At 38.0% G+C, this 25,017-nt stretch overlaps 1 protein-coding gene across 1 annotated transcript in view; it reads left to right on the forward strand.

The window, feature by feature from the left end:
• Positions 1–25,017, forward strand: part of man2a1 (mannosidase, alpha, class 2A, member 1) — a 136,033-nt gene that overhangs the window by 17,399 nt on the left and 93,617 nt on the right. The window contains exons 5-9 of the mRNA XM_073860809.1: positions 1,891–2,018; positions 4,974–5,147; positions 9,071–9,257; positions 11,517–11,694; positions 12,230–12,441. Of these exons, the coding sequence (XP_073716910.1) occupies positions 1,891–2,018; positions 4,974–5,147; positions 9,071–9,257; positions 11,517–11,694; positions 12,230–12,441 (879 nt within the window). The remainder of the gene's footprint in view (positions 1–1,890; positions 2,019–4,973; positions 5,148–9,070; positions 9,258–11,516; positions 11,695–12,229; positions 12,442–25,017) is intronic.

The raw sequence follows: 25,017 nt of genomic DNA on the forward strand, positions 1-25,017 counted from the left end.
AAAAAAAATGTGATGTGACACTGAATTTGAAACAGCACATTGTACTTTCTGCATCTATCAAAGTATTTATTAGTAATACAGTGTAATATAAAAGAAATGTGAATATTTGGTTAGCATGTTGATTTAGGGTGTGTGCCCCTAAATTTTCTGTTGCGCCCCTAAAATTTTCAGTTGGGGGCCACTGTGCTCCTAGTGATAAAAGGTAGTCTGGAGCCCTGACATTGCAAAACCATTTAATACAGTGGACAAACAGCATTTAAAAAAATGCTCTGATCAGCAGTATAAACTGCCAGGTAAAACACAGGACTAATATGACCTTAGCAGGATTGGCAACTATTTAAGTTTTGAAAAATATATTCATTAAATAATTATTTTTAAATATGTGTTATGTGTATTAATATTTACTGCCAGGTGAACCTTGCAAAATATTTAATTTAAATAATCACAACAATGTGTGAAATTTATTTCATGAACAAACAAAAAATGTATGAGAATTAAATGTCAAAGAAACAAACAGACAATCAATCGTCATAATCGTCAAAGACATAAACAGGCAATTAATCGTGATAATCATCACACTTTATCAGAAAATTAACCCTCAGCCAAATATCATAATCTTGACAGCCCTAGACGGGTGTTACTCATCCGAGACAGACAGTAGACAGAAATGAGGCAATCGCGATCGGCTAAAATGCTGGGATTTTATGTACCGATTCGGACGGGATTAAAATGATGCAGGCTATTCTAGAGATGGGAGTGTCTGATTCATGCATTTGGGCGTTGCAGAAGAGCACGTGCTCTGGATACGCGTGTTTGTAATGTTTAATATTTTGCTTTAAATGTAAAATTATGACAGAACATGTAATTTATTCATTTAATTTTAACAAATCAAAATAAAATATACAAATCCTACTAAAGTAACGTTAGCCTACATGTTTTATATAACTGTCTGCTTATAATAAACACAAAGAAATGAAGAAATAATGATTAGTAAAATTTAATATCTTTATTAATTAACATTACCATTCCGGAGTTTAACAACTTTGAACGGAGTTTCTTTTAACGTTAATGATATTGCAGTGGCCAGTCTTAACAGTGTTTGATATTCAGCTCGTATAGACCCCTTCACGGTTCACGTCACAGGCAGTTTTCACTGCGCATGTCAGGGTCAGAAAAGCCATTACAGCAGATAGAGTTGCGTATTATTCGGTATGGTCAAAAATGCCTACTTGCGTCGTGGGCTGTGAAAATTGCACCAGGTCTTCCGTTAAGTTTTTGCGATTTATGCAGAATTTCAAAAACAAAAAAATATAACATTTGCGGCTGCAAGCAATTAACGTGCAGGCTGGGACAATGCAAAGATCAAAGAGGCTTGTGTTTGTAGTGCTCACTTCATTTGAGGTAAGTCATCATTTTTCAGCCCTGTTAGATTAAATTATAAAGCCTAAATGGTATGAACAGTTCGACCCCGTGCTGCGCGCGCACCCGATAGTCATTCAATGTTTACAAACATTGAAGGGGTCTATTGATTTAATTCTTTTATTTTGCCGAATGGGAAAAAACATTCATATCTGAATGAATGGGACTCAGGAAATACAATATACGCACGCGCATTAGTAAGACCTTACGGCAGATCACGTTGGCCAAAACACGAAATGAACCGCGTTTTCAAAAGATATTGCGGGCAAACACAACATTTGCATCCGGACGGGATTAAATTTCTCAGAGGACCTCTGAGTTCGGCAAAAACAGTAGGTAAATTGCTCTGGAATACTTATGGAGGTCATCAGAGAAAAACACAGACATGGCCGATTCGGCCGAATAGGGCTGTAATCACTGTCTGAAATAAAGTGTTAATTCAAGAAATATTTTTCTCTTTTTCTGATGCAGACTGATAGAAAACGGTCAGTTTGAGGTGGCTACAGGAGGCTGGGTGATGCCTGATGAAGCCAACAGTCATTACTTTGGATTGATAGATCAGCTTATCGAAGGCCACCAGTGGCTGGAGAAAAATTTGGGTATGTACAGTTCCTTCTCTTCTTTTTTTTGATATCTCTCCTGAAAATCTTTTCAGCCATTGAACCACCTCTACAAGCTTCCTTGTTTCTCTTGTTACTCCAGATAGACGAGTTATTGAGAAGATCTTGTAGGTTCACCTCGTTGTTATTTACTCTCACAGTCTTTGACACCTCATTTACTTGCGCACAAATCAGATTTAGTTTTCAAAATGTCAAAGCTGCTATTTTCCCAACAATACAAGTACGGAAAGTAGACCTGACACGGATGCAGTCCCCATTTGATTTTATTGTATGTCCTATTTTAAATTTTCAATTAGCCTTAGCACAAGTCGTGAAAAAATTAACTAAATTTTAAAGCTTTTTACTGATTTGAGCTCCTCTACATATTTATTCTGAACAAACTGTCTCAAAGACCTCTGGGAGGATTTGTTTTTGTGTGTATTATTATTATTAGTTTATTAAATACATGGAGCAAAGCCCTGGCTTTCATTACCACACATCCTCTCAACCATCTGCTCCTGATCTCTCATCAGTGGGCCTGTTCTCAAATATAGATGGATTGGACAGGCAAAGAGTACAGTGAGTCTTGGTCTTCCAAATAATATTTCATTGGATGATGCCGTATGACGATATTCAGTGATTCAGTTTCTTTAAGAGAGAATTTTGTGGTTTTCTGATAAAGGAATGTACACTTTCATAAAAAAAGTCTAATCATTTACTCACCCCCATGTCATCCAAAATGTTTATTTCTTTCTTTGTTTAGTCAAAAAGTTTTTGAGGAAAACATTGGAGGATTTTTTTCCATATAGTGGACTTTATTGGACCTCAACAGTTTGCCGTTTCAATGCAGCTTCAAAGACTCTAAACGATCACAACCAAGCCATAATGGTCTTCTCTAGGGAATTGATCGTCTTTTGTGTGAAATTGTACTTTTTAACCACAACATCTTGTCTTGCGCCATGTGATGTGCCAGCATGACCTTACGTATTACGCAAGCCACGACATATGTGAAACTACAGCTCCAGTGTTTACAAGTGTGGAGTAAGAGGAGCGTTCAGATGTTGTTGTTTGTGGAATGATACTAATTAATGTCTTTGTGTGAGTTTATTGTTTAAACTGGTCCACAAGTGTGCGTTTCACATATATAATGCATGACCTTTCCATGTGATTACATAGTACGTAACATCGCGCTGACGCATCACACGGCTAGTGCAAGACTCTCATGATTAAAAAGTACATATTTTATATTTTTTGGATGAAAATGATGATGGTTTCGCTAGATAAGACCCTTATCCCTTGGGTTGGGATCGTTTAGAGCCATTTGAAGCTGCATTAAACTGCAATCTGTTGAGGTCCAATAAAGTTCACTATATGGAGAAAAATCCTGGAATGTTTTCTTCAAAAAACTCAATTTCTTTGCGACTGAACAAAGAAAGACATAAACATCTTGAATGACATGGGGTGAGTAAATTATCAGATTTTTTTTATGAAAGTAAAGTAATCCTTTACTTACTTATGATCCCTATATTCCTCTCTGCGTCTGTATTCTGGTAGTCTCATATGAAGTTGTCCTATATGCTCTACCAAACATGAAAATCTGGCTTTTTTCCATTTTTAAGTGCTATAATTGGGTCCCCAGTGCTTTCCCGGTAACTTAGATTTGATAAACCATTCTCTGCAAGCATGTGAAAAAAATAGCTCATGAAAACGTGGCTCTCCTTGTGATGTCAGATTTATTTTACATCTTAAAAAAGTATTGTGAAATGTCCCCTTTGAACACAATCGGATGAGTATAGAACTGCTAATGGACTAGCTAGCAAATGGTAACATTAAAAAGGTGTCATAATCTCTCATAATTTTTACATCTGCTTTCCCATGAGGTCACGTAATACACTTCCTCTGGCAAAAAAAAATTAGTTTGTGATGTGCCATGATTTTCAGATCTTGGAATGTGATCATGTTTAAGATTTTAAGAGAAGAAATCTTCGCATGTTTGTGCTGCAACCAGATTTTAAAAATATTGTAGTGTGAGCCAAGCCTATAGTACCGTACTTTCCGGACTATATGCTGCACCCGCGTATAAGGCCCCATCATTCAAAAATGTGTCATTAAGACGAAATAACATATATAAGTGTACTATACATCGCGTTTATTTAGATATTATTTTACAAAATCCAAGCCGAAGACTGGAAAGGCAAGTTATTCAACTAAACAATAGCAGACAGAACAGCAGGCTGAATAGATGTCTGTACGTTAAAGTAATATTATCAGTTATTTTAACGATAAACCATAGCATACAGAACTTACCTGGAAGGTTGAATAGACTAAATTAACTGAACAAGCCAACTAGCGTCATTCAACATCACTGAATCCATTAAATTACATAAATACAGAAGCAGCATATGGCGGACTCTTGCGGCTTTAGACGGTAATGATGTCTCTTGCCTCATAAATGGCTTATAGACGAAAAATACGATAGTTAGTTTTAGTAACAAATTTGGTAGAACCATTTGTTTAGAACATAACACTCAGTTAGTTATTTAATTAGAATAGTAGTAGTTTGCCTTTTAAATTTACAATGTGAAGCTTTCAGAGGTGTTGAATTGAAGTTGCTTTTCCTTTCAAACGTGCTATAGTTTTTGATTAGCATGATAATTTATAAATTTTTTCTGTTGATTTTAATCTGAGGCTTCTGTTAATATTTAGTTAATATTTGGGGTTTTATCTAAGTTTAGTCGTACAGCTCACTAAACATAGTTTATAGTGCATAAATTATTAGCATCTATGCTACTGTACGACTGGATACATTTTTAACTTGTGCACAGTTGGTGCAAGTCAAATGTCTCCCAAAGACAGTTTAGCTAGTGACTGCCAAAAAATGTCAATAAATTATGAGGTAATAAATATTTAAATATCCCTTAACATCTCATTCTTTAATTGATCTTTTCTGTATAGGAGTGAAACCCAAGACCGGCTTGGCAGTGGATCCATTTGGTCACAGTCCTACCCAAGCATACCTGCTCAAACAAGCCGGTCTGTCTAACATGCTGATCCAAAGAATCCACTATTCCATAAAGAAACACTTTTCCTTGGAGAAGACGCTAGAGTTCTTCTGGAGACAGAACTGGGGTGAGCCGGCCATCGAGCAAATGTTTTTTTTCTCTCTCTAAACTGGTATGATGTGTTTGTTTGCAAGTCGCTGATCAAAGGTCACAATTTGGGCAAATAGTTTGTAGTGCAGGACACCTGACTAGCAATTTCCATTCATTACATTAGACATGTGTTTACTTACCGCTTTGTTGGTGTGCCATAAAACATAACACATTTGGTCAAAATAAATATTTGTATATATAGGAGCCAGAAATCACACAAGCGGCTCTCTGCCGCCATTTGTTCTTCTCACTGATTGAATCCATTTTTATACTTTTATTTAGCAATTACATTGATTAAACCCTGGGCAGGTTGTGGGGTGCTACATTTTAAAGGCAAATGAAAGATAAATCCAGGTTTTTTATGAACCGTCTGTAGCTGCTGGCACAAAAGCATTTGCTAACAGACCCAAATGTGTGTGCGCCTAGCAGATGCTCCAGATATTCATCTTCACAACTGGAAGTCATTCAGCTTCTCGCCCTGAAAGATAACCGCACAAAACCGAGGTTTTACAGGATCTGTAATGACCAGCCCCAGCAGAAAGTGCTTGAAGCTCTGTGGTATCATGCGAAGGATATTGGGGGTCTGCAACGATATTTATTGACCAGTTGATTGCATTTCTTATTCATGGAAACATTCGGTCGATTCCGGCGTTACGCAGTTAAGTCTGGCTAAGGAAAACCGTAAAACTCCTCGACATGGCCAGGGGCTCAGAAAGCTGTTATCACATAGCAAGCGGGTAAATTTGAGCCAGATTAATGATGGCATACTGTTGCATCTTGTACCCTGGGCTCTGCCCTCAATTTTCATTAGATACAGCTTAATAAATGCTGTTCGATAGCATCCTGTATGTGGCTGCACGTTGTGAGTTTCAGTTGAGACCCTTTTGAAAAACAAATACATACTTCCTGAAGAAACGTGTTGACTGGCACATTTTAAGATACAGTGATGCCAAAACAGTATTTGAAGAGTTTCGTTGCAAAACGAGATAAATCCATTTTTTAACATTTTTGTCAAAACATGTTTATTATAATGTTATCATGTTATTATTTTGTTTTATGATGCTACTTAGCTGTATTTTTTAAGTTATGATGGTTTAAATCAAAACAAACCAACTGCAGTTGCATTGAAATTAATTGGAATGCACAACCAAAAAACGAGATTTCTGAACAATTAAAAAAACGGTGGTTATCTCGTTTTGCAACGAAAATCTTCATTTGTACAGCTAAGCCACACTTAGTTCATCCAAATATGTAAAACATTCTTGCATAAATTACGCTGTAATTCTCTCTCATGAATTTCTTTAACTGATTACAAACAAAAAAAATGTATATTAAAATGCTGTCATGTTATCTTGTCTAGGGCTGAACATGGCGACACGCCAAGAAAGCGAATCCATTCATCATTAAAGTGACATAAATGACTCGAGTGGATTAATAAATGTCTTTCTAATGCTGCGTTCAGACCAGCCGCGGTAGAGGCGTCAAGCGAGTGATTTCAATGTTAAGTCAATGTAAAGACATGTTGACGCGTGTCTGGAGGTCTCGCAGTGCGAATGAGGTGTTTAGCGCGGAACGGTAGACGTGATTCCGCCTCATTCGCGCGTCTAGTTCATGCGAATGGTGCAAATTGAGCATTGCCGCGGACACATGCTAGTTGAAAAATTTGAACTTTGGCGGAAAAAAGCACCGGCTTAAACCAATCAGGAGCTTGCTCTAGTAGTGATGTGACTACAGAAAGCGAGCGGAGTCACAGAAGCCCACGTGAATGTCTCGATAACTAGAATTTTCACGTGTGAATGAAGCAAGTAAACTCAAAATGTTCAGGCGGCAAACTAGACGCGGTACACACGAATTTGACGCCTCAAACGCGGCCCACGGTAAGAGAGAGGGCCCGTCCCATTTCTACCCCCTTAAAACTTCCACTTGGTTTTGAGTGCCCTCGACAGTAAAGTCTCCTCAACGAGGGAAGTGGGGATTAAAATCTTTCCCTATGAAATGGGACACCACCATATGGAAAGTAGCATAGCGAATGCTTTCACCTTCGTCACGTGCAGTGTCTACCTGTCTCGCTGGCCTCGCAAGGTATCCTGGGTAATATCATCTCCAACTTTGTTTTAAGCCTAAATTGGTCCCGACTACATTTTGAGTGTTGATTCTAAGGGAAAATAGCACTCTGTCTTGCTCCCTAAAGTATTGGGATGCCCTACACGTGCACGCGCAAAAGCGTGAAGTCGCCCCAACTATGCGGCCATATTTGCAATCCCTCCAGGCAGACTAAACTACTATCTACCTGAATGGGGAACGACAGATCTCTCTAAAATCCCTTGCTAAAGTCACAATTAATTAACAATAGCTGGGGACTATGGTTTATAATCCAAACACACCAATGCAACATTCATAGAAATGCATCTTTAATAAAATATTTGCTTAAAGAGCATAGACGCAACTTTGAGTTTCAATTGTTTAAAGTTGGGTATCATTTTTGGCCACTACTGCATATGAATGGCATTGCATTACAAACTTGGTGCCATTCATTTTGATCACAATTGCACTTTGCAACTAAAACATTTCAAGTAAAAAGTGTTTGTTAATGATAAAACAAGAGAATTTTTTCAAAGAGCAAGAAACAAAGAGGAGTCAAGGGAAACGTCCTCCAACGTCCCTGTTGTCTGCCTGTTCAAAAGACAGCATCTGTTTGGGAAATGCTATTTTCCCCAGACCTATTTCTAAAACATTGACAAAATGGACTCGTAACTTAGATTTCTGACCATAGACGGTGCTGAACAAATACGATTACAGTTCATTTGGCCGCAACAGCGTGTACACTCAATGCCAAACTGAATTAGCTTCCTACTCCATGTAATTCCATATATCACCATTTACCAGACAACCAGACTGCTTCGTGCTTCACATCTGCTCTCTTGTTTAAAGGAAAAACCTGCATTATTTATTTGCTTGGTTGATATGAAGGTCACTCTGGTGCGCACGCTGTGCTGAATGAGTAATTGAATATTTTTATGGCAAATAAAATGTGATTTGATTTTGACATTAGTGGGTAATTTCAAGATTTGCTGCTCTGAACTGGATGGTTTTCCCTTTGATATTTAATGGCTTGTGGTTCTCCACAGGTTGTTTAAAAGACTGAAAATATGAATTATGTGTAAAAAACATAATATTGGACTGAATTAAAAATGACAAATTATTTTAACATAATTCGAAAACTTTAGGATTACACTGCATGTCATCTATTTGATCTTGATGTCAGCATGTAGCAGCATCAGCAACCCATTTATTTTTTTGTATTTTGATATTATTTCACTTATGTTTACATGTTCAACATAAATGAGATTTGGTTTGATTTATTCCATCAGAAAATAGTTGGATCCTGAAAAGTGGAGGTTACTTCCAGAATGTTGGATGGAGGGGGCTAAAAAAAATAAGGGTTTATTGATGACCAATTTCAATTAAAACAAACAGTTTAAATGAAATTGGTAGATTTTGCTTATTACAAAGGAAAAAATATAATTTTTTATTTCGGAATAAATTGCATATTGAGAATGAACGTGTATTTTAAAAGTAAACTATGCAAATTTGAATTGTTTTTTATATGTTAAAATGTTTTTATGCCCCAATCGGAAAATATTTGGCTCTCCAAGTACCACCATAATAACCAGCGTTAAACTTGGGGCTTGACATGAGCCTCGTGTTCGAGCTCCTTTCGAGGGCAGTTTGTTTACCATTTAATTTTAAGACTGAATAGACAGACAAACTTGTGAAATTACATTAAATTTAGTGATCCCTCCACGTACCAATAGATGGGGGGGGGAAGCACACTTTAAGAACCACTGATATAGTAGACTACACTAGCAATGTTAAATTTGTATTCCTTTATTTTTACAGATCAGGATGCTACTACAGACATTTTGTGTCACATGATGCCATTCTACAGCTACGATGTTCCTCACACATGCGGCCCTGACCCGAAGATCTGCTGCCAGTTTGACTTCAAACGGCTGCCCGGAGGAAGAATCAGCTGTCCGTGGAGAATTCCACCTCAAGCCATTACAGACAGCAATATACAGGAGAGGTACAAATTTATAGTCAGAAAGTTATATATATGTGTTTTTCAAGCTAATGCGTAGACATAAAGTTATAGCTTTACTGACTGCTACAACTGTTATGTTTATTACGGCTCCTCAGTTAAGGAAAAAGTTTTCCATATATGGAAAGAAAAAGTATGTGAGCCCTTTGGGCTTGCTTGGATTTCTTCATGAATTGGTCATAAGGTGTGTTCTGATCTTCATCCAAGTCAAAACTGTAGAGAAACACAGTCTGCTTAAACTAATACCGCACAAACATTATACGTTTTCATGTTTTTATTGAACACAACATGTAAACATTCATAGTGCAGGGTGGAAAATGTATGTATGTGTTTCAGTTCAGCAATATTCTTGGGATGTCTGGTGTGAATGGCATCTCAATCGGGTTGAGGTCGGGACTCTGACTGGGCCACTCCAGAAGGCGTATTTTCTTCTGTTGAAGCCATTCTGTTGTTGATTTACTTCTATGCTTTGAGACGTTGTCCTGTTGCATTGTCCATCCTCTGTTAAGCTTCAGTTGGCGGACAGATGGTCTTAAGTTTTCCTGCAAAATGTCTTGATAAACATTGGAATTCATTTTTCCATCGATGACAGTAATCCGTCCAGGGCCTGAGGTAGCAAAGCAGCCCCAAACCATGATGGCCCCTCCACCATATTTCACAGTTGGGATGAGGTTTTGATGTTGGTGTGCTGTGCCTTTTGTTCTCCACACATAGCCTTGTGTGTTCTTTCCAAACAACTCAAATTTGGTTTCATCTGTCCACAGAATGTTTTGCCAGTAGTGCTGTGGAACATCCAGGTGCCAGACGTGCTGCAATGTTTTTTTTTTGGACAGCAATGGCTTACTCCGTGGTGTCCTCCCATGAAGTCCATTCTTGTTTAATGTTTTCCTTATTGTAGATTTGTCAACAAAAATGTTAGCATGTGCCAGAGATTTCTGTAAGTCTTTAGCTGACACTCTAGGATTCTTCTTCACCTCATTGAGCATTCTGCGCTGTGCTCTTGCAGTCATCTTTACAGGACGACCACGCTTAGGGAGTGTAGCAACAGTGCTGAACTTTCTCCATTTGTAGACAATCTGTCTTACCGTGGACATGTGGACATCAAGGCTTTCAGATATACTTTTGTAGCCCTTTCCAGCTTTATGTAAGTCAACAACTCTTGATCGAAGGTCTTCTGAGAGCTCTTTTGTGCGAGGCATGGTTCACATCAGACAATGCTTCTTCAGAACAGCAAACTCAAGACTGGTGTGTGGTTTTTATTGGACAGGGCAGCTTTAATCAACACATCCAATCTCATCACATTGATTGGACCCCAGGTTGGCTGACTCCTGGCTCCAATTAGCTCTTGGAGAAGTCATTAGCCTAGGGTTTCACATACTTTTTCCACCCTGCACTATTAATGTTTACATGTTGTGTTCAATAAAACCGTGAAAACGTATAATGTTTGTGTGGTATTAGTTTAAGGAGACTGTGTTATTGTATTGTTGTGACTTGGATGAAGATCAGAACACATTTTATGACCAATTTATGTAGAAATCCAAGTAAGCCCAAAGGGTTCACACACTTTTTCTTTCAACTGTATATATATATGCAATGGTGTAATGGTGTGGGGGATGTTTTCTTGGCACACTTTAGGCCCCTCAGTGCCAATTGAGCATCATTTAAATACCACGGCCTACCTGAGCATTGTTTCTGACCATGTCCATCCCTTTATGACCACCATGTACTCATCCTCTGATGGCTACTGCCAGCAGGATAATGCACCATGTCACAAAGCTCGAATCATTTTAATATTGGTTTCTTGAACATGACAATAAGTTCTCTGTACTAAAATGGCCCCCACAGTCAACAGATCTCAACCAAATAGAGGATCTTTAGGATGTTGTGGAACGAGAGCTTTGTGCCCTGGATGTGCATCCCACAAATCTCCATCAACTGCAAGATGCTATCCTATTAATATTGTCCAACATTTCTAAAAAAAAAATGCTTTCAGCACCTTGTTGAATCAATGCCACATAGATTTAAGGCAGTTCTGAAGGTGGAAGGGGGGGTCAAACACAGTATTAGTATGGTGTTCCTAATAATCCTTTAGGTGAGTGTATTATTGAAGGTGACAATAAGTACATACAGTATGTAGCTGGATATGAACCCATAAAGCCAGCACCTCCTGTAAGAAACATTACTTAACATTGTTATCAGTTTTACTTTAAAGTTTTTAAACCCAATCACGTCTTTCACTTTTAGAGCTCAGACGCTGCTGGACCAATACAGGAAGAAATCAAAACTCTATCGGACCAAAGTGCTCCTGATTCCTCTCGGAGATGACTTCCGTTACACTGAAGCTCTGGAATGGGATCAACAATTTGAGAACTACCAAAAGCTCTTTGACTACATGAATTCTCACCCTGAGCTCCATGTCAAGGTCTGTCACATGCAAATAGGGTCAAAGCTTGCTTAAATGCTTGATTTAAAGAAACACTTCACTTAAATCATTAACTTCTGTCCTAAAAATGTCTCCTGAAAACAAATTAGAAATTTTAATTTATGCATTTCTTTGATGTAAATCTTAGACTTTTAATTTAAATTTGACACATCAAGACAAGTTGCACCAGGTTTGAGGTTGTGATGCCAAAAATAATTTGTTTCTGCGTGCCTTGTCAGTTAAGCAAACTGAAGGACTACATTTTCTATACAGATTTCCCACAATCTTTGCAAACCTTGGAATATCAAGAAATGACAAATTTAAGTCACATAGCTTAAGGAAAATGAAGGTTTCTATTGCTTCTACATTTTACATAAAATAATTTGAATGAAACCTTGGCCAGTAATCTTATAAGCCTTAACCATAAGCCTGTCTATATTATAGCTTGTGCTCCACCAAAAAGTTCCTTAAAATTAGTTTCTGGGTATGTTTTAGGACATTGAAGTATGCACATAACTTTTTTTTTTTTTTGCAGGCCCAATTTGGTACAATTTCGGATTATTTTGATGCGCTGCGTAAAAACACTGGCATGGATCCACTTGGCAGTAATGTTGGTCAGCTGGCCCTGCCCGTGATAAGTGGAGACTTTTTCACTTACGCAGACCGTGATGACCACTACTGGAGCGGATATTTCACGTCACGACCCTTCTATAAACGACTGGACCGTATGCTAGAATCATATCTCAGGTAATGCCAAACAGCACAGCCTCACCACCACATTCATCTCCTAAATAGTCAATTATACAAGACATTATTGTCACTTGGCTGGAAGTCTTCTCTATTCATCTGCAATTGACATTTCTGGATATTTGGCAGATTTTTTTTCCCAAAGCAACTTAAGATATACATTTATCAGTATGTGCTCCCCGAGGATCAAACCACTTTGCATTGTGATGTCTTTGATCTCCAAATGAGCTATGGGAACAGTCGTGACTAATATACCTGTATTACTACATCTGATAAAATGTTCTGGGCAGACTTGTCTGTATTGTCGTAATGAGTCCTGTAATAAGGTCATTAAAGTGATAGTTCACCCAAAAATGAAAATTCTGCTGGTAACAACACAGTTGACGGCACCTATTGACTTCTATAGAAGGAAAAATATACAGGGTTCCCACGGGCCATGGAATTTCTGGAATATCATGGAATTTTAAAAGGTCTATTCTAGAGGTCGACCAATATGGGTTTTTTGATGGCAGATGCCGATATGAAGAAAGCCATATAATGCTGATATTTAAAATATATCGTTATAGTAACTGGGAAACAATTGGGTCATTCTACAAAAAAGGTGGAAATGCTTGTCCCTTGCTTTTGCAGACTCCTTTATCATTTAATTTGACCCAATAATCCCATAATGATATATATTTATGATATCCTTTTTTAAACCTATTTTTAAATGTCTGGTCCTGAAAATTGCCCTGTCCCTTTGATCATACATGGAAGTTGAACTGTGTACTTATTATTTAAATCCATGTTTTTTATAAAACAAATCTAATTTACATTTACCTTTAACCCTGTATGAATTTACTACAACACTGAAATGGTAAAAGTATACACTATTAATATGAGTAATATCAAATAAATATTTGTCCACCAAATTTATGTCATTGGGGTTACCTTACCCAAAGCACTTTTATTTTGAAACAATGCGTCAGCTCTTTGAAGTTTTTCATGGTTTAAGAGGTCAGTGAAAGAAGTGCAGTGGAGGAAGGCAAAAGGTTTTTGAGATGTTTTACCTTATTTGTCTAAAATTTCATGATATATCTAAGAATTTTTAGATAAGATTTTTTTGGATGTCATTAGTGTTACTCTTTTTTTTATAGCTGGGAGTGTTAAGATCTTTACATAAAAATACATTATACTGAATAAGTATGTGATTGTTACATCTCTGATGAAATAGCACATGGCTAATGGCAGCCATTTTGTTAAAATTGTAGTTTTTTTCCTGTAAATTGTCATTGGTGTTACCGTCATTAGTGTTACTTCTCTAATGAGTACTTTCCTAAGCAATAAAAACAAAACAAGATGGCAAAATGATCAAGTTTATAAGTTTTATCATATTCATTATCTATTATTATATTCCCATTTTGTCAGGTATTGAAGATACAACTTCATGGATTCTTTATTAAAATCTATTAAAAAGTTAAACATAGATTAAGTTCCCCGTTTTGCGGATTCATAGATTTGACAAGTTAATTAATGCTGTGCGTTTGACGGCATGATCGTGATTTAAAATCATATGCAGCAGATTGCTCTTGGGTTGCTCTTGCGGTGCTTTGGTGTTGTGCGCCAACCGGTCTGTGGGTCGCTGCGTGGGCTCAAGTGTATTTATCTTGGAACACAATGCTAATGCACTAACGTGACCCAACCGGAGAATCTATCGGCCAAACGGAAAGATTTATGGGCCAATAATAAAAAATGTCCAAATATCGGCCTCTGCAATATATCGGTCGACCACTAGTCTATTCCAGACATTGAAAGTCAGTGAATTTTATATTTTTTTAAAGTCATGGAATATCAGGGATTTTGTTTGTTGCTTTAAATTTTAGGTTGCATTCATCAAAATGCTGAACGCTTGTTATGGTTGTGATGTTTCCGGGTCCAAGTCTCCACTGATTTCAAGTGAGACAATCTAAACAGCTGTTTATTGGCATTGGTTATTTCAATATAAGCATTTAAGCAAATGTTTTTATAAACTCACAGTGTTATGAAAATTAAGCATTTTTGTCAGTAAAAGTCAGGGAATTTGACATTTGGTTTCAGTGGCGGCCGGTGACTTCTTTTTCGAGGGCGTACGATCCGAAGCTCGTCACATTATGTATGTAACCCATCATGTGTGTGGCTTATCATGTCAAACTATGTGTTTGGTGCGTCATGAAAACTTATGTGCCTCATGTGTGATGTCAATATACGAGCCTGTTGCAGAGGTTCAAAGGGGTTTATGATAAAAGAGACGCCCGCGTTTGCTAGATACTCTTTTAATCACATGTGTAATCAGAGTTTACTGTTAAGTTAGTGTCTTGCGAGTATTTTGTGAACATGAGCATCTCTTTTATCATAAACGGTTTTGACGCGTGTGCAGCAGGCACGTATTTTGACTAAACACATGATGCACATGGTTCACATGACGCAACAAACACACATTTTGAATTCACGCCACTTGGAAGAGCAGTTATGAGACACCACTGTTTGGCTTGTTTGGTCCTTGAAATCCATGAAAGTTTGTGAATCTGGGAGGGGGGATTCCAGGCTCTGGGAAGTTTTTGAAAATCTACATACATAGATACAGGTCATTAAAAGTGCTTGAATCTTTTTTATGCAAGAATTTTTCTGTGGAAAATCCATATTATTCCCTGTGTAGTGTAGGATAATTTCATTAAAATTCTAGACTTTTTAAGCACACGTGCTAAACTGTTCGCTTTAAATGCTTATATCTTCTGTGTATGCGAATGTTGATTCATACCAAAATGTTTTTTTTGCATAGTTGTGTTTGACACATGAAAACGTCTCGGGTTACGTTACATATGTAACTGTTGTTCCCTGAGAAGGGAACGAGACGCTGCATCTCCCTTGCCATACTTCATGCGTCCCTGTAACGCCGCCTTTGGCAATATTTCAGATAGAGATATACTTCCTGGTTCACGCGTCACCCTGTCTTTGTCGTTAAGCCTCACCATTGGTTGAATTTGATATACACATTCAGACGCACTTACCCCTGGAGGCGTCCCTAAAGTGTCACCGCAGTGACGCAGCGCAAGTTCCCTCAAAAGGGAACTGCTGTAACAATGTATCTTAAAAGGTAACACAATGTAACCTTGCTCTTACTTGAAATGTCTCCCCACATTTAGTTCTTGAATTTGAGGGTATTAGACCTGGAAAGTCCTTGAAAGGTCCTTGAATTTGAGGTTAACTAAGGTGTGGGAACCCTGATAATACTGTGAACGTCAGTGGGTCTTGGTTAGTTTTTATCCAGCTAATGTACTGTATTTGTCATGGACACCCATCTGTGAGAGTTTTACAAACTTTACTCTTCTCATCATTTTAACTCAACATCATATTTTAATCCAATTCTTTTTATTAAATTGATTATCACTAATATGTCAAATTTGAAGGGAACGGTTCCTGCGGCTTATTTTCCAGAGTAAGAAGTTGTAAAAGTCGTGTGCAGCTCTCATCAATTTGCTCGGTTCTGGATAATGAGAAGTTGAGGTGGTAGATATTGATTTCTACATTGTGCACAGGCCGCGTTGAAAGACAGAAAAGCTGCTTGATATCTGACTTGTTCTTTCATAATTGCATATAAACTTCAAATCATCCCTCTCAGCTCACTCGTAATGATGAAACACGAGACATGACGTCCTTTACCTTCAAGGCTCTAACAAGACATATCACTGTGATTTTACTGACTTTTTTGACGTGCACTATGCTATTTGCAATACCATGATTACTTGGACGTGTCCCGTTATCAAAATCATTTCATGTTTTGTGTATCGTGGTAGGGATATTTCAGACTTTAACCAGGGTTATTCCTTGCTATTATTTGTAGTGCATTGGATTTCCATGTAATTTTCATAGTATGGGGTAAAAATTAAGTAGTGGGTTACAGTTTATTTTTTGTTTTGTTTATAAGTGAAATTATACATTAAAGGACATAAAAATAAGTAGAATATACTTAATTTTTATTTTACAAGTTTTGCACAAATATTTTTCAAGAAAATATCACACATAAATTAGGTACATCTACTTAACTAAGTTAGGTAAAATTACACTGTAAAAATTTGTGATATTTACTTTAAAAAATGTTTGTAGAAATATTATACATAGTATTTTTAAGTACTTTCAAAGGCTTACTTCTTGAATGGAATCTTACTGATTTATTCATGCAAATGACCTCTTTTTATATATTTTTGTTATAAACCACATTATTTGAATTAACACACAATTTCATTGTGTCACCTACAGTCTAAACACAAGCACCAGTTTTCTGAACAATGGTAACTACAAAACTCAAAGAAGAAACAGAATCTACTCTAAATCTGAAAGATAAATGAACATTAAACAATAACAAGTCTTTCTTTTTAGTTAAAAACACATAAAATAGTGTTTAATTTCAAATTTTACACCCAGTGCAGTCCATATAAAGCATGCAGAGTCCACTGCCTAGTTAGTTATGTCTACCAAAATGATTTACATAGTTTCAACACAAAATTATTAAGTTAATTTTCTTCTAAAACATTTAAGAGAATTACACATGATAAAATTAAGTTGAATTTACTCAATAATGTGTTCATTTTAAATTACTCAAAGTACTCACATTTTATGTTATTTTTCACTCAAATTTTGGTTAAAAAGCAAGAATTATTCTTTTTTTAATAGAGTTTACTCATTTTAATATAGTATTTACAGTGAGGAAGGTGGGTGTTTGAACACCCTGCTATTTTGCAAGTTCTCCCACTTCGAAATCACGGAGGGGTCTGAAATTGTCATCGTAGGTGCATGTCCACTGTGATAGACAATGTATGATTTTTTTAACTATTTATTTGTATGATACAACTGCAAATAAGTATTTGAACACCTGTCTATCAGCTAGAATTCTGACCCTCAAAGACCTTTGAAATGTCCACCTCTTTTATCCTACTATCCTGTTTAAGGTCGTTAGCTGCATAAAGACACCTGTCCACCCCATACAATCAGTAATAATCCAACTACTAACATGGCCAAGACCAAAGAGCTGTCCAAAGGCACTAGAGACAAAATTGTACACCTCCACAAGGCTGGAAAGGGCTAAGGGGAAATTGCTAAGCAGCAATCATTTGAAAATGGAAGAAGCTAAACATGACTGTCAATCTCCCTCGGACTGGGGCTCCATGCCAGATCTCACCTCGTGAGGTCTCAATGATCCTAAGAAAGGTGAGAAATCAGCCCGGAACTACACGAGAGGAGCTGGTCAATGACCTGAAAAGAGCTGGGACCACCGTTTCCAAGGTTACTGTTGGTAATACATGGTTTGAAATCATGCATGGCATGGAAGGTTCCCCTGCTTAAACCAGCACATGTCCAGGCCCGTCTTAATTTGCCAATTTGGATCCAGAGGAGTTTTTCCTGCACATGGGACAGGGCGACTGCACTGTATTAAGGATAGGATGACAGGGGCCATGTATTGTGATATTTTGGGTAACAACCTCCTTCCCTCAGTTAGAGCATTGAAGATGGGTCGAGGCTGGGTCTTCCAACATGACAATGACCCGAAGCACACAGCCAGGATAACCAAGGAGTGGCTTTGTAAGAAGCATATCAAGGTTCTAGCCAGTCTCCAGACCTAAACCCAATAGAGAATCTTTGGAGAGAGATCAAACTCCTTTCTGGATTTTTTTTTAGATTATGTGAACATGCACCTACGATGACAATTTCAGACCCCTCCATGATTTCTAAGTGGGAGAACTTGCAAAATAGCAAAGTGTTCAAATACTTATTTCCATCACTGTACATGTAACATGTTTAACAAAAGCACTGTAAAATAAAGCATTACTTTGATATGTCAAAATACCATGATTTCTCCTTTCCATGGTACCACCACACTTTTCTTTCTAGAATTTCCTTCATGTAATTTTTCAGTCATTTGTAAATATGTGTGTTGGTGTATAAATGTCAGCGGATGCCGTACATTTCATTTTTTACTGTATGAACGTGACACGGATATGAATTTTGCTCATTTCACCCTGCATTGTACGCCAGATTCCCGTTCTCTCAAAGGTGGCCGTACCCAAGCACACAAGTGAATAGATTGGTTACACCTTCAACGCACGGGCACAGAGAACCCTTTAACTCATTGTTTGCATTTTGATGGGTGTATGTTTATGAATGTAAGCAGGAGACGGCGTTCGTTCATCAGTATGCAAGTGTTAAATGATTCCCCGTTTTACACCAAGACGACTTTCACATTTCAAATAGGACTTTGTTGAGCTCTGCTCAATTACACACACAAATCCAAATTGCACGCATCAGATTAGAAGTATGCTTTCTGTCCAAGGTCATTTCATGTTGAATTAATTACTAAAGTCAGTGTTTGTTTTGCAACAGTACGGATGGCAGATGTTTGTTTGATGTGAGGTATGTAGGTCGCTCATAGTGAGGGGTTTTGTCTTATTACTGTGCGCTGCTTGCAAGGCTGTCTGTGATCGACGAGACACACAAATGCTTTTTGATCTTCTGGCTTTAACTTCTGATTTGAAAGGTCTGTTTGGAAGCTAAATTAATTTAAACTACAAGTAACTTTGAAGTGTCACTTCAGTTTGGTGATGTACACAGTCGAGAGGTTTGTTGTAAAGTGGGTGGTTGTCAATAAAATTGTTCAGACAACCAAAAGCAAAAGATAACATAAGTGATTATATTTATTATTTTGCATTAGAAATGTCGGTCTTTTTTTGAAACCATCATGATTTATTTAAGCATTTTCCGTTCAGTTCAACTTCATTATCAGATTCATGGTATATTAGCAATTATACAACAGTTCTTTCTGGTTCAGAAATCTGATTGGCTAAGAGGCGTGCAATATTCTACTGATAACGGCACAGTAACCTCTTCACCTTTCGTATCATTCCACCACCTAGTGAATGGAGGTCCTAAACAGGCTCATCTCTGAATGGAAAAACTGCAGGCTGCAGCCAGGTGTACTTGGGCACACACAACCGCGCTGTTTTGAATCACTCTCCGTGTGTCTCATTAGTTCACTAGCTCGTAAATCAGTCAGTGAATCCCCAATCGGAAGTTATTATTCCGTCAAAGATCAGCACTCTTGGATGTTACGTTAAAGTTAATGGGATTAATGTCTTGTCACATCGTGTGGACGATTAACACTTGGAAAGAGGAATATAAACACTCGTTTTTTCTGGAGCTATATCTCTTATCAGAACGCGAAAACACCGTGGAACTGCAGGTAAGCACCGCAGCTTTTAAATGTGGACATTGATCATTTACTTTATCGTGACGTGACTATTAAAACATGTTATGAGATATCGCCACTGGTATAACGTAATTTATAAGCAGCATGCAAAAACATCTCTCTGACACTTATAAAAAACCGTTTTATATAGTACTGACAAGAACAAAGTTTAAATATAGCTGCAAGCAGCGATACCGGGGTCAAGCCGAACATGGCAAAAAATGATTCATACGTGATGACTGCCATGATTTAACATCTAAGTTTGCATTAGTTTTATGAAAAAAAAGCATTTTTTTCCTATCTTGAGACCACTAGGTGGCACTGTGCCAAAAGAACAGATGGTGCCTCAGGTCATAACTGTGATGACACATACCAAATTTAGTGTAAATACAATAAGGCGATACGGAGATATAGCCTTAAATGACTTGACCACTAGGGGGCACTGACCAAAAAATAAATTGTGACTCAGGTCTTGATTGTGATGACACCCACCAAATTTGGTGTAAATACAATAAAGAGATGCAGAGATATAGCCTTAAATAACTTGACCACTAGGGGGCACTGACCAAAAAATTAATTGTGACTCAGGTCTTGATTGTGATGACACCCACCAAATTTGGTGTAAATACAATAAAGAGATGCAGAGATATAGCCTTAAATAACTTGACCACTAGGGGGCACTGACCAAAAAATAAATTGTGACTCAAGTCTTGATTGTGATGACACCCACTAAATTTGGTGTAAATACGATAAAGAGATGCAGAGATATAGCTTCAAATCTCTTGACCACTAGGGGGCACCGGAAAGTTTACAAGTCCTCCCAGAACATGTTGCTGATGAACCATACCAAGTTTCATAACAATACGCAATTGCGTTTCTGAAATACTTGAACTTAAAGAAAAATTCAAAATGGCCGACACACAAAATGGCCGACCAAAAACCATTTGGTATCGTTTGACTCGGCATGCCTCACGAAATCTAACAAGACCACTCTCATAATTTTACATTCAAGTTTGCAGTAGTTATAAGCAAAAATAGACATTTTTTATATCTCGTGACCAGTAGGGGGCAGTGTGACGAAATGGTGCATGCACCCTCAGGTCATCACTGTTATGACATATACCAAGTCTCATATCAATACACAAAAGTTTTGCGAAGATACAGGCTCAAACACATTTTGGCGTGCTCGCCCTCGCATTCTTTGATGCGTTATACGACAACAAATAGGTCTACCGAAAAGCTTTTGATAACTTTTTGTCTAGAGTGTCTCTAGATGATGCATACCAAAAATCAAGCCAATCACACGAGCGCTCTAGGAGGAGTTCGAAAAAGTAGGTGTTCAATATAATTCAAAATGGCCGACAGGAAGTAGGTTTGACTCAGACATATTTGGTACAGTCGGACTCAGCATGAGCCAAGGAATCAATAGAGTGAAGTCTTATGTCATAGTGGCAATTTAATCAAATGATATAAACATTTTAAACAATTTATTTACATATCCTGACCACTAGGTGGCGCTGTCCTAAAGATTTATAAGTGCGCTCAGAACATGTCACTGATGAACCATGCCAAATTTCGTAGCGATACGCCATTCTGTTTGTGAAAAACTGAACTTAATGAGAAAATTCAAAATGGCCGACACCCAAAATGGCCGACCGAAAACCGTTTGGTATCGTTTGACTCGGCATGCCTCAAGGAATCTAACAAGACCACCTTCGTGATTTTAGGCTCAAGTTTGAAGTAGTTATATGCGAGAATATGCATTTTTCGAATCTCGTGACCACTAGGTGGCGCTGTGACGAAACGTTGCAGGCACCCTCAGGTCATGACTGTAATGACATATACCAAGTTTCGTGTCGATACAATAAAGTTTTGCGAAGATACGGCTTCACGTCCGTTTTGGCGTGCTCGCCGCCATATATGTTGTCAATTTATACGAGAACGCATTGGTCTATCAAAAAGCTTTTGATAACTTTTTGTCTGGGGTGTCTCTAGATGCTACATACCAAAGGACATGCAAATCGGACGGACGGTCTAGGAGGAGTTCGAAAAAGTAGGTTTTACGGAAAATTCAAAATGGCGGAAAGATGTGCATGACACAAATGACATCAACATGTGCAATTGAATCATCATGAGCCAAGGATTCAGAGGAAACAAGAATTTATTTTCTAGGACTCACGGGTCAGAAGTTGTGAGCATGAACATAAGTGGATTTTTGGACTGTTGGTGGCGCTAGAGGGTTTGAGTCAGACACACCAAATTTGCTATAGTAACTTCTGAGACTGTCCTCTACATGTGTGCCAAATTTCATAACTTTCCTACGTACGGTTCTATGGGCTGCCATTGACTTCAATGGCGGAAGAGGAAACATAATAATAAATATAGCTGCAAGCAGCGATACCGGGGTCAAGCCAAACATGGCAAAAAATGATTCATACGTGATGACTGTCATGATTTAAGATCTAAGTTTGCATTAGTTGTAGGAAAAAAATAGCAATTTTTTCGTATCTTGAGACCACTAGGTGGCGCTGTGCCGAAACAATAGATGGTACCTCAGGTCATGACTGTGATGACACATACCAAATTTAGTGTAAATACAATAAAGCGATACGGAAATATAGCCTTAAATGACTTGACCACTAGGGGGCACTGACCAAACAATAAATTGTGACTCAGGTCTTGATTGTGATGACACCCACCAAATTTGGTGTAAATACGATAAAGAGATGAAGAGATATAGCTTCAAATCTCTTGACCACTAGGGGGCGCCGAAAAGTTTACAAGTCCTCTCAGAACATGTTGCTGATGAACCATACCAAGTTTCATAACAATACGCAATTGCGTTTCTGAAATACTTGAATTTAAAGAAAAAATTCAAAATGTCCGACACACAAAATGGCTGACCAAAACCATTTGGTATCGTTTGACTCGGCATGCCTCACGAAATCTAACAAAACTAGTCTCATAATTTTACATTCAGGTTTGCAGTAGTTATAAGCAAAAATAGACATATTTTATATCTCGTGACCAGTAGGGGGCAGTGTGACGAAATGGTGCATGCACCCTCAGGTCATCACTGTTATGACATATACCAAGTCTCATATTAATACGCAAAAGTTTTGCGAAGATACAGGCTCAAACACATTTTGGCGTGCTCGCCCTCACATTCTTTGATGCGTTCTACGACAACGAATAGGTCTACCGAAAAGCTTTTGATAACTTTTTGTCTAGAGTGTCTCTAGATGATGCATACCAAAAATCAAGCCAATCACACGAGCGCTCTAGGAGGAGTTCGAAAAAGTAGGTGTTCAATATAATTCAAAATGGCCGACAGGAAGTACGTTTGACTCAGACATATTTGGTACAGTCGGACTTGGCATGAGCCAAGGAATCAATAAAGTGAAGTCTTATGTCAGTGTGGCAATTTAATCAAATGATATAAAGATTTTAAACAATTTATTTACATATCCTGACCACTAGGTGGCGCTGTCCTAAAGATTTATAGGTGCGCTCAGAACATGTCACCCATGAACCATGCCAAATTTCGTAACCATACGCCATTCGGTTTGTGAAATACTGAACTTAATGAGAAAATTCAAAATGGCCGACACCCAAAATGGCCGACCGAAAACCGTTAGGTATCGTTCGACTCGGCATGCCTCAAGGAATCTAACAAGACCACCTTCATGATTTTAGACTCAAGTTTGAAGTAGTTATAAGCGAAAATATGCATTTTTCGAATCTCGTGACCACTAGGTGGCGCTGTGACAAAACGTTGCAGGCACCCTCAGGTCATGACTGTAATGACATATACCAAGTTTCGTGTCGATACAATAAAGTTTTGCGAAGATATGGCCTCACGTCCGTTTTGGCGTGCTCGCCGCCATATATGTTGTCAATTTATACGAGAACGCATTGGTCTATCAAAAAGCTTTTGATAACTTTTTGTCTGGGGTGTCTCTAGATGCTATATACCAAAGGACATGCAAATCTGACGGACGGTCTAGGAGGAGTTCGAAAAAGTAGGTTTTACGGAAAAATCAAAATGGCGGAAAGATTTGCATGACACAAATGACATCAACGTATGCAATTGAATCATCATGAGCCAAGGATTCAGAAGAAACAGGAATTTAGTTTCTAGGACTCACGGGTCAGAAGTTATGAGCATGAACATAAGTGGATTTTTGGACTGTTGGTGGCGCTAGAGGGTTTGAGTCAGACACACCAATGTTGCTATAGTAACTTCTAAGACCGTCCTCTACATGTGTGCCAAATTTCATAACTTTCCTATGTACGGTTCTATGGGCTGCCATTGACTTTAATGGCGGAAGAACAAGAAGAAGAATAATATATAATAATAATAATAATAAGAAAACTAACAATAACAATAGGGTTCTACGCCCCTTCGGGGCTTGACCCCTAAATATAGCTGCAAGCAGCGATACCGGGGTCAAGCCAAACATGGCAAAAAATGATTCATACGTGATGACTGTCATGATTAAAGATCTAAGTTTGCATTAGTTTTAGGAAAAAAATAGAAATTTTTTGTATCTTGAGACCACTAGGTGGCGCGGTGCCGAAACAATAGATGGTGCCTCAGGTCATGACTGTGATGACACATACCAAATTGAGTGTAAATACGATAAAGCAATACAGAGATATAGCCTTAAATGACTTGACCACTAGGGGGCACTAACCAAACAATGAATTGTGACTCAGGTCTTGATTGTGATGACACCCACCAAATTTGGTGTAAATACAATAAAGAGATGCAGAGATATAGCCTTAAATGACTTGACCACTAGGGGACACTGACCAAAAAATAAATTGTGATTCAGGTCTTGATTGTGATGACACCCACCAAATTTTGTGTAAATACGATAAAGAGATGCAGAGATATAGCTTCAAATCTCTTGACCACTAGGGGGCACCGAAAAGTTTACAAGTCCTCCCAGAACATGTTGCTGATGAACCATACCAAGTTTCATAACAATACGCAATTGCGTTTCTGAAATACTTGAACTTAAAGAAAAAATTCAAAATGGCCGACACACAAAATGGCCGACCAAAAACCATTTGGTATCGTTTGACTCGGCATGCCTCAAGAAATCTAACAAGACCAGTCTCATAATTTTACATTCAAGTTTGCAATAGTTATAAGCAAAAGTAGACATTTTTTATATCTCGTGACCAGTAGGGGGCAGTGTGACGAAATGGTGCATGCACCCTCAGGTCATCACTGGTATGACATATACCAAGTCTCATATTAATACGCAAAAGTTTTGCGAAGATACAGGCTCAAACACATTTTGGCGTGCTCG

Source organism: Misgurnus anguillicaudatus, chromosome 22 (genome assembly GCF_027580225.2).
Source record: "Misgurnus anguillicaudatus chromosome 22, ASM2758022v2, whole genome shotgun sequence".
Lineage (NCBI taxonomy): Eukaryota > Metazoa > Chordata > Actinopteri > Cypriniformes > Cobitidae > Misgurnus > Misgurnus anguillicaudatus.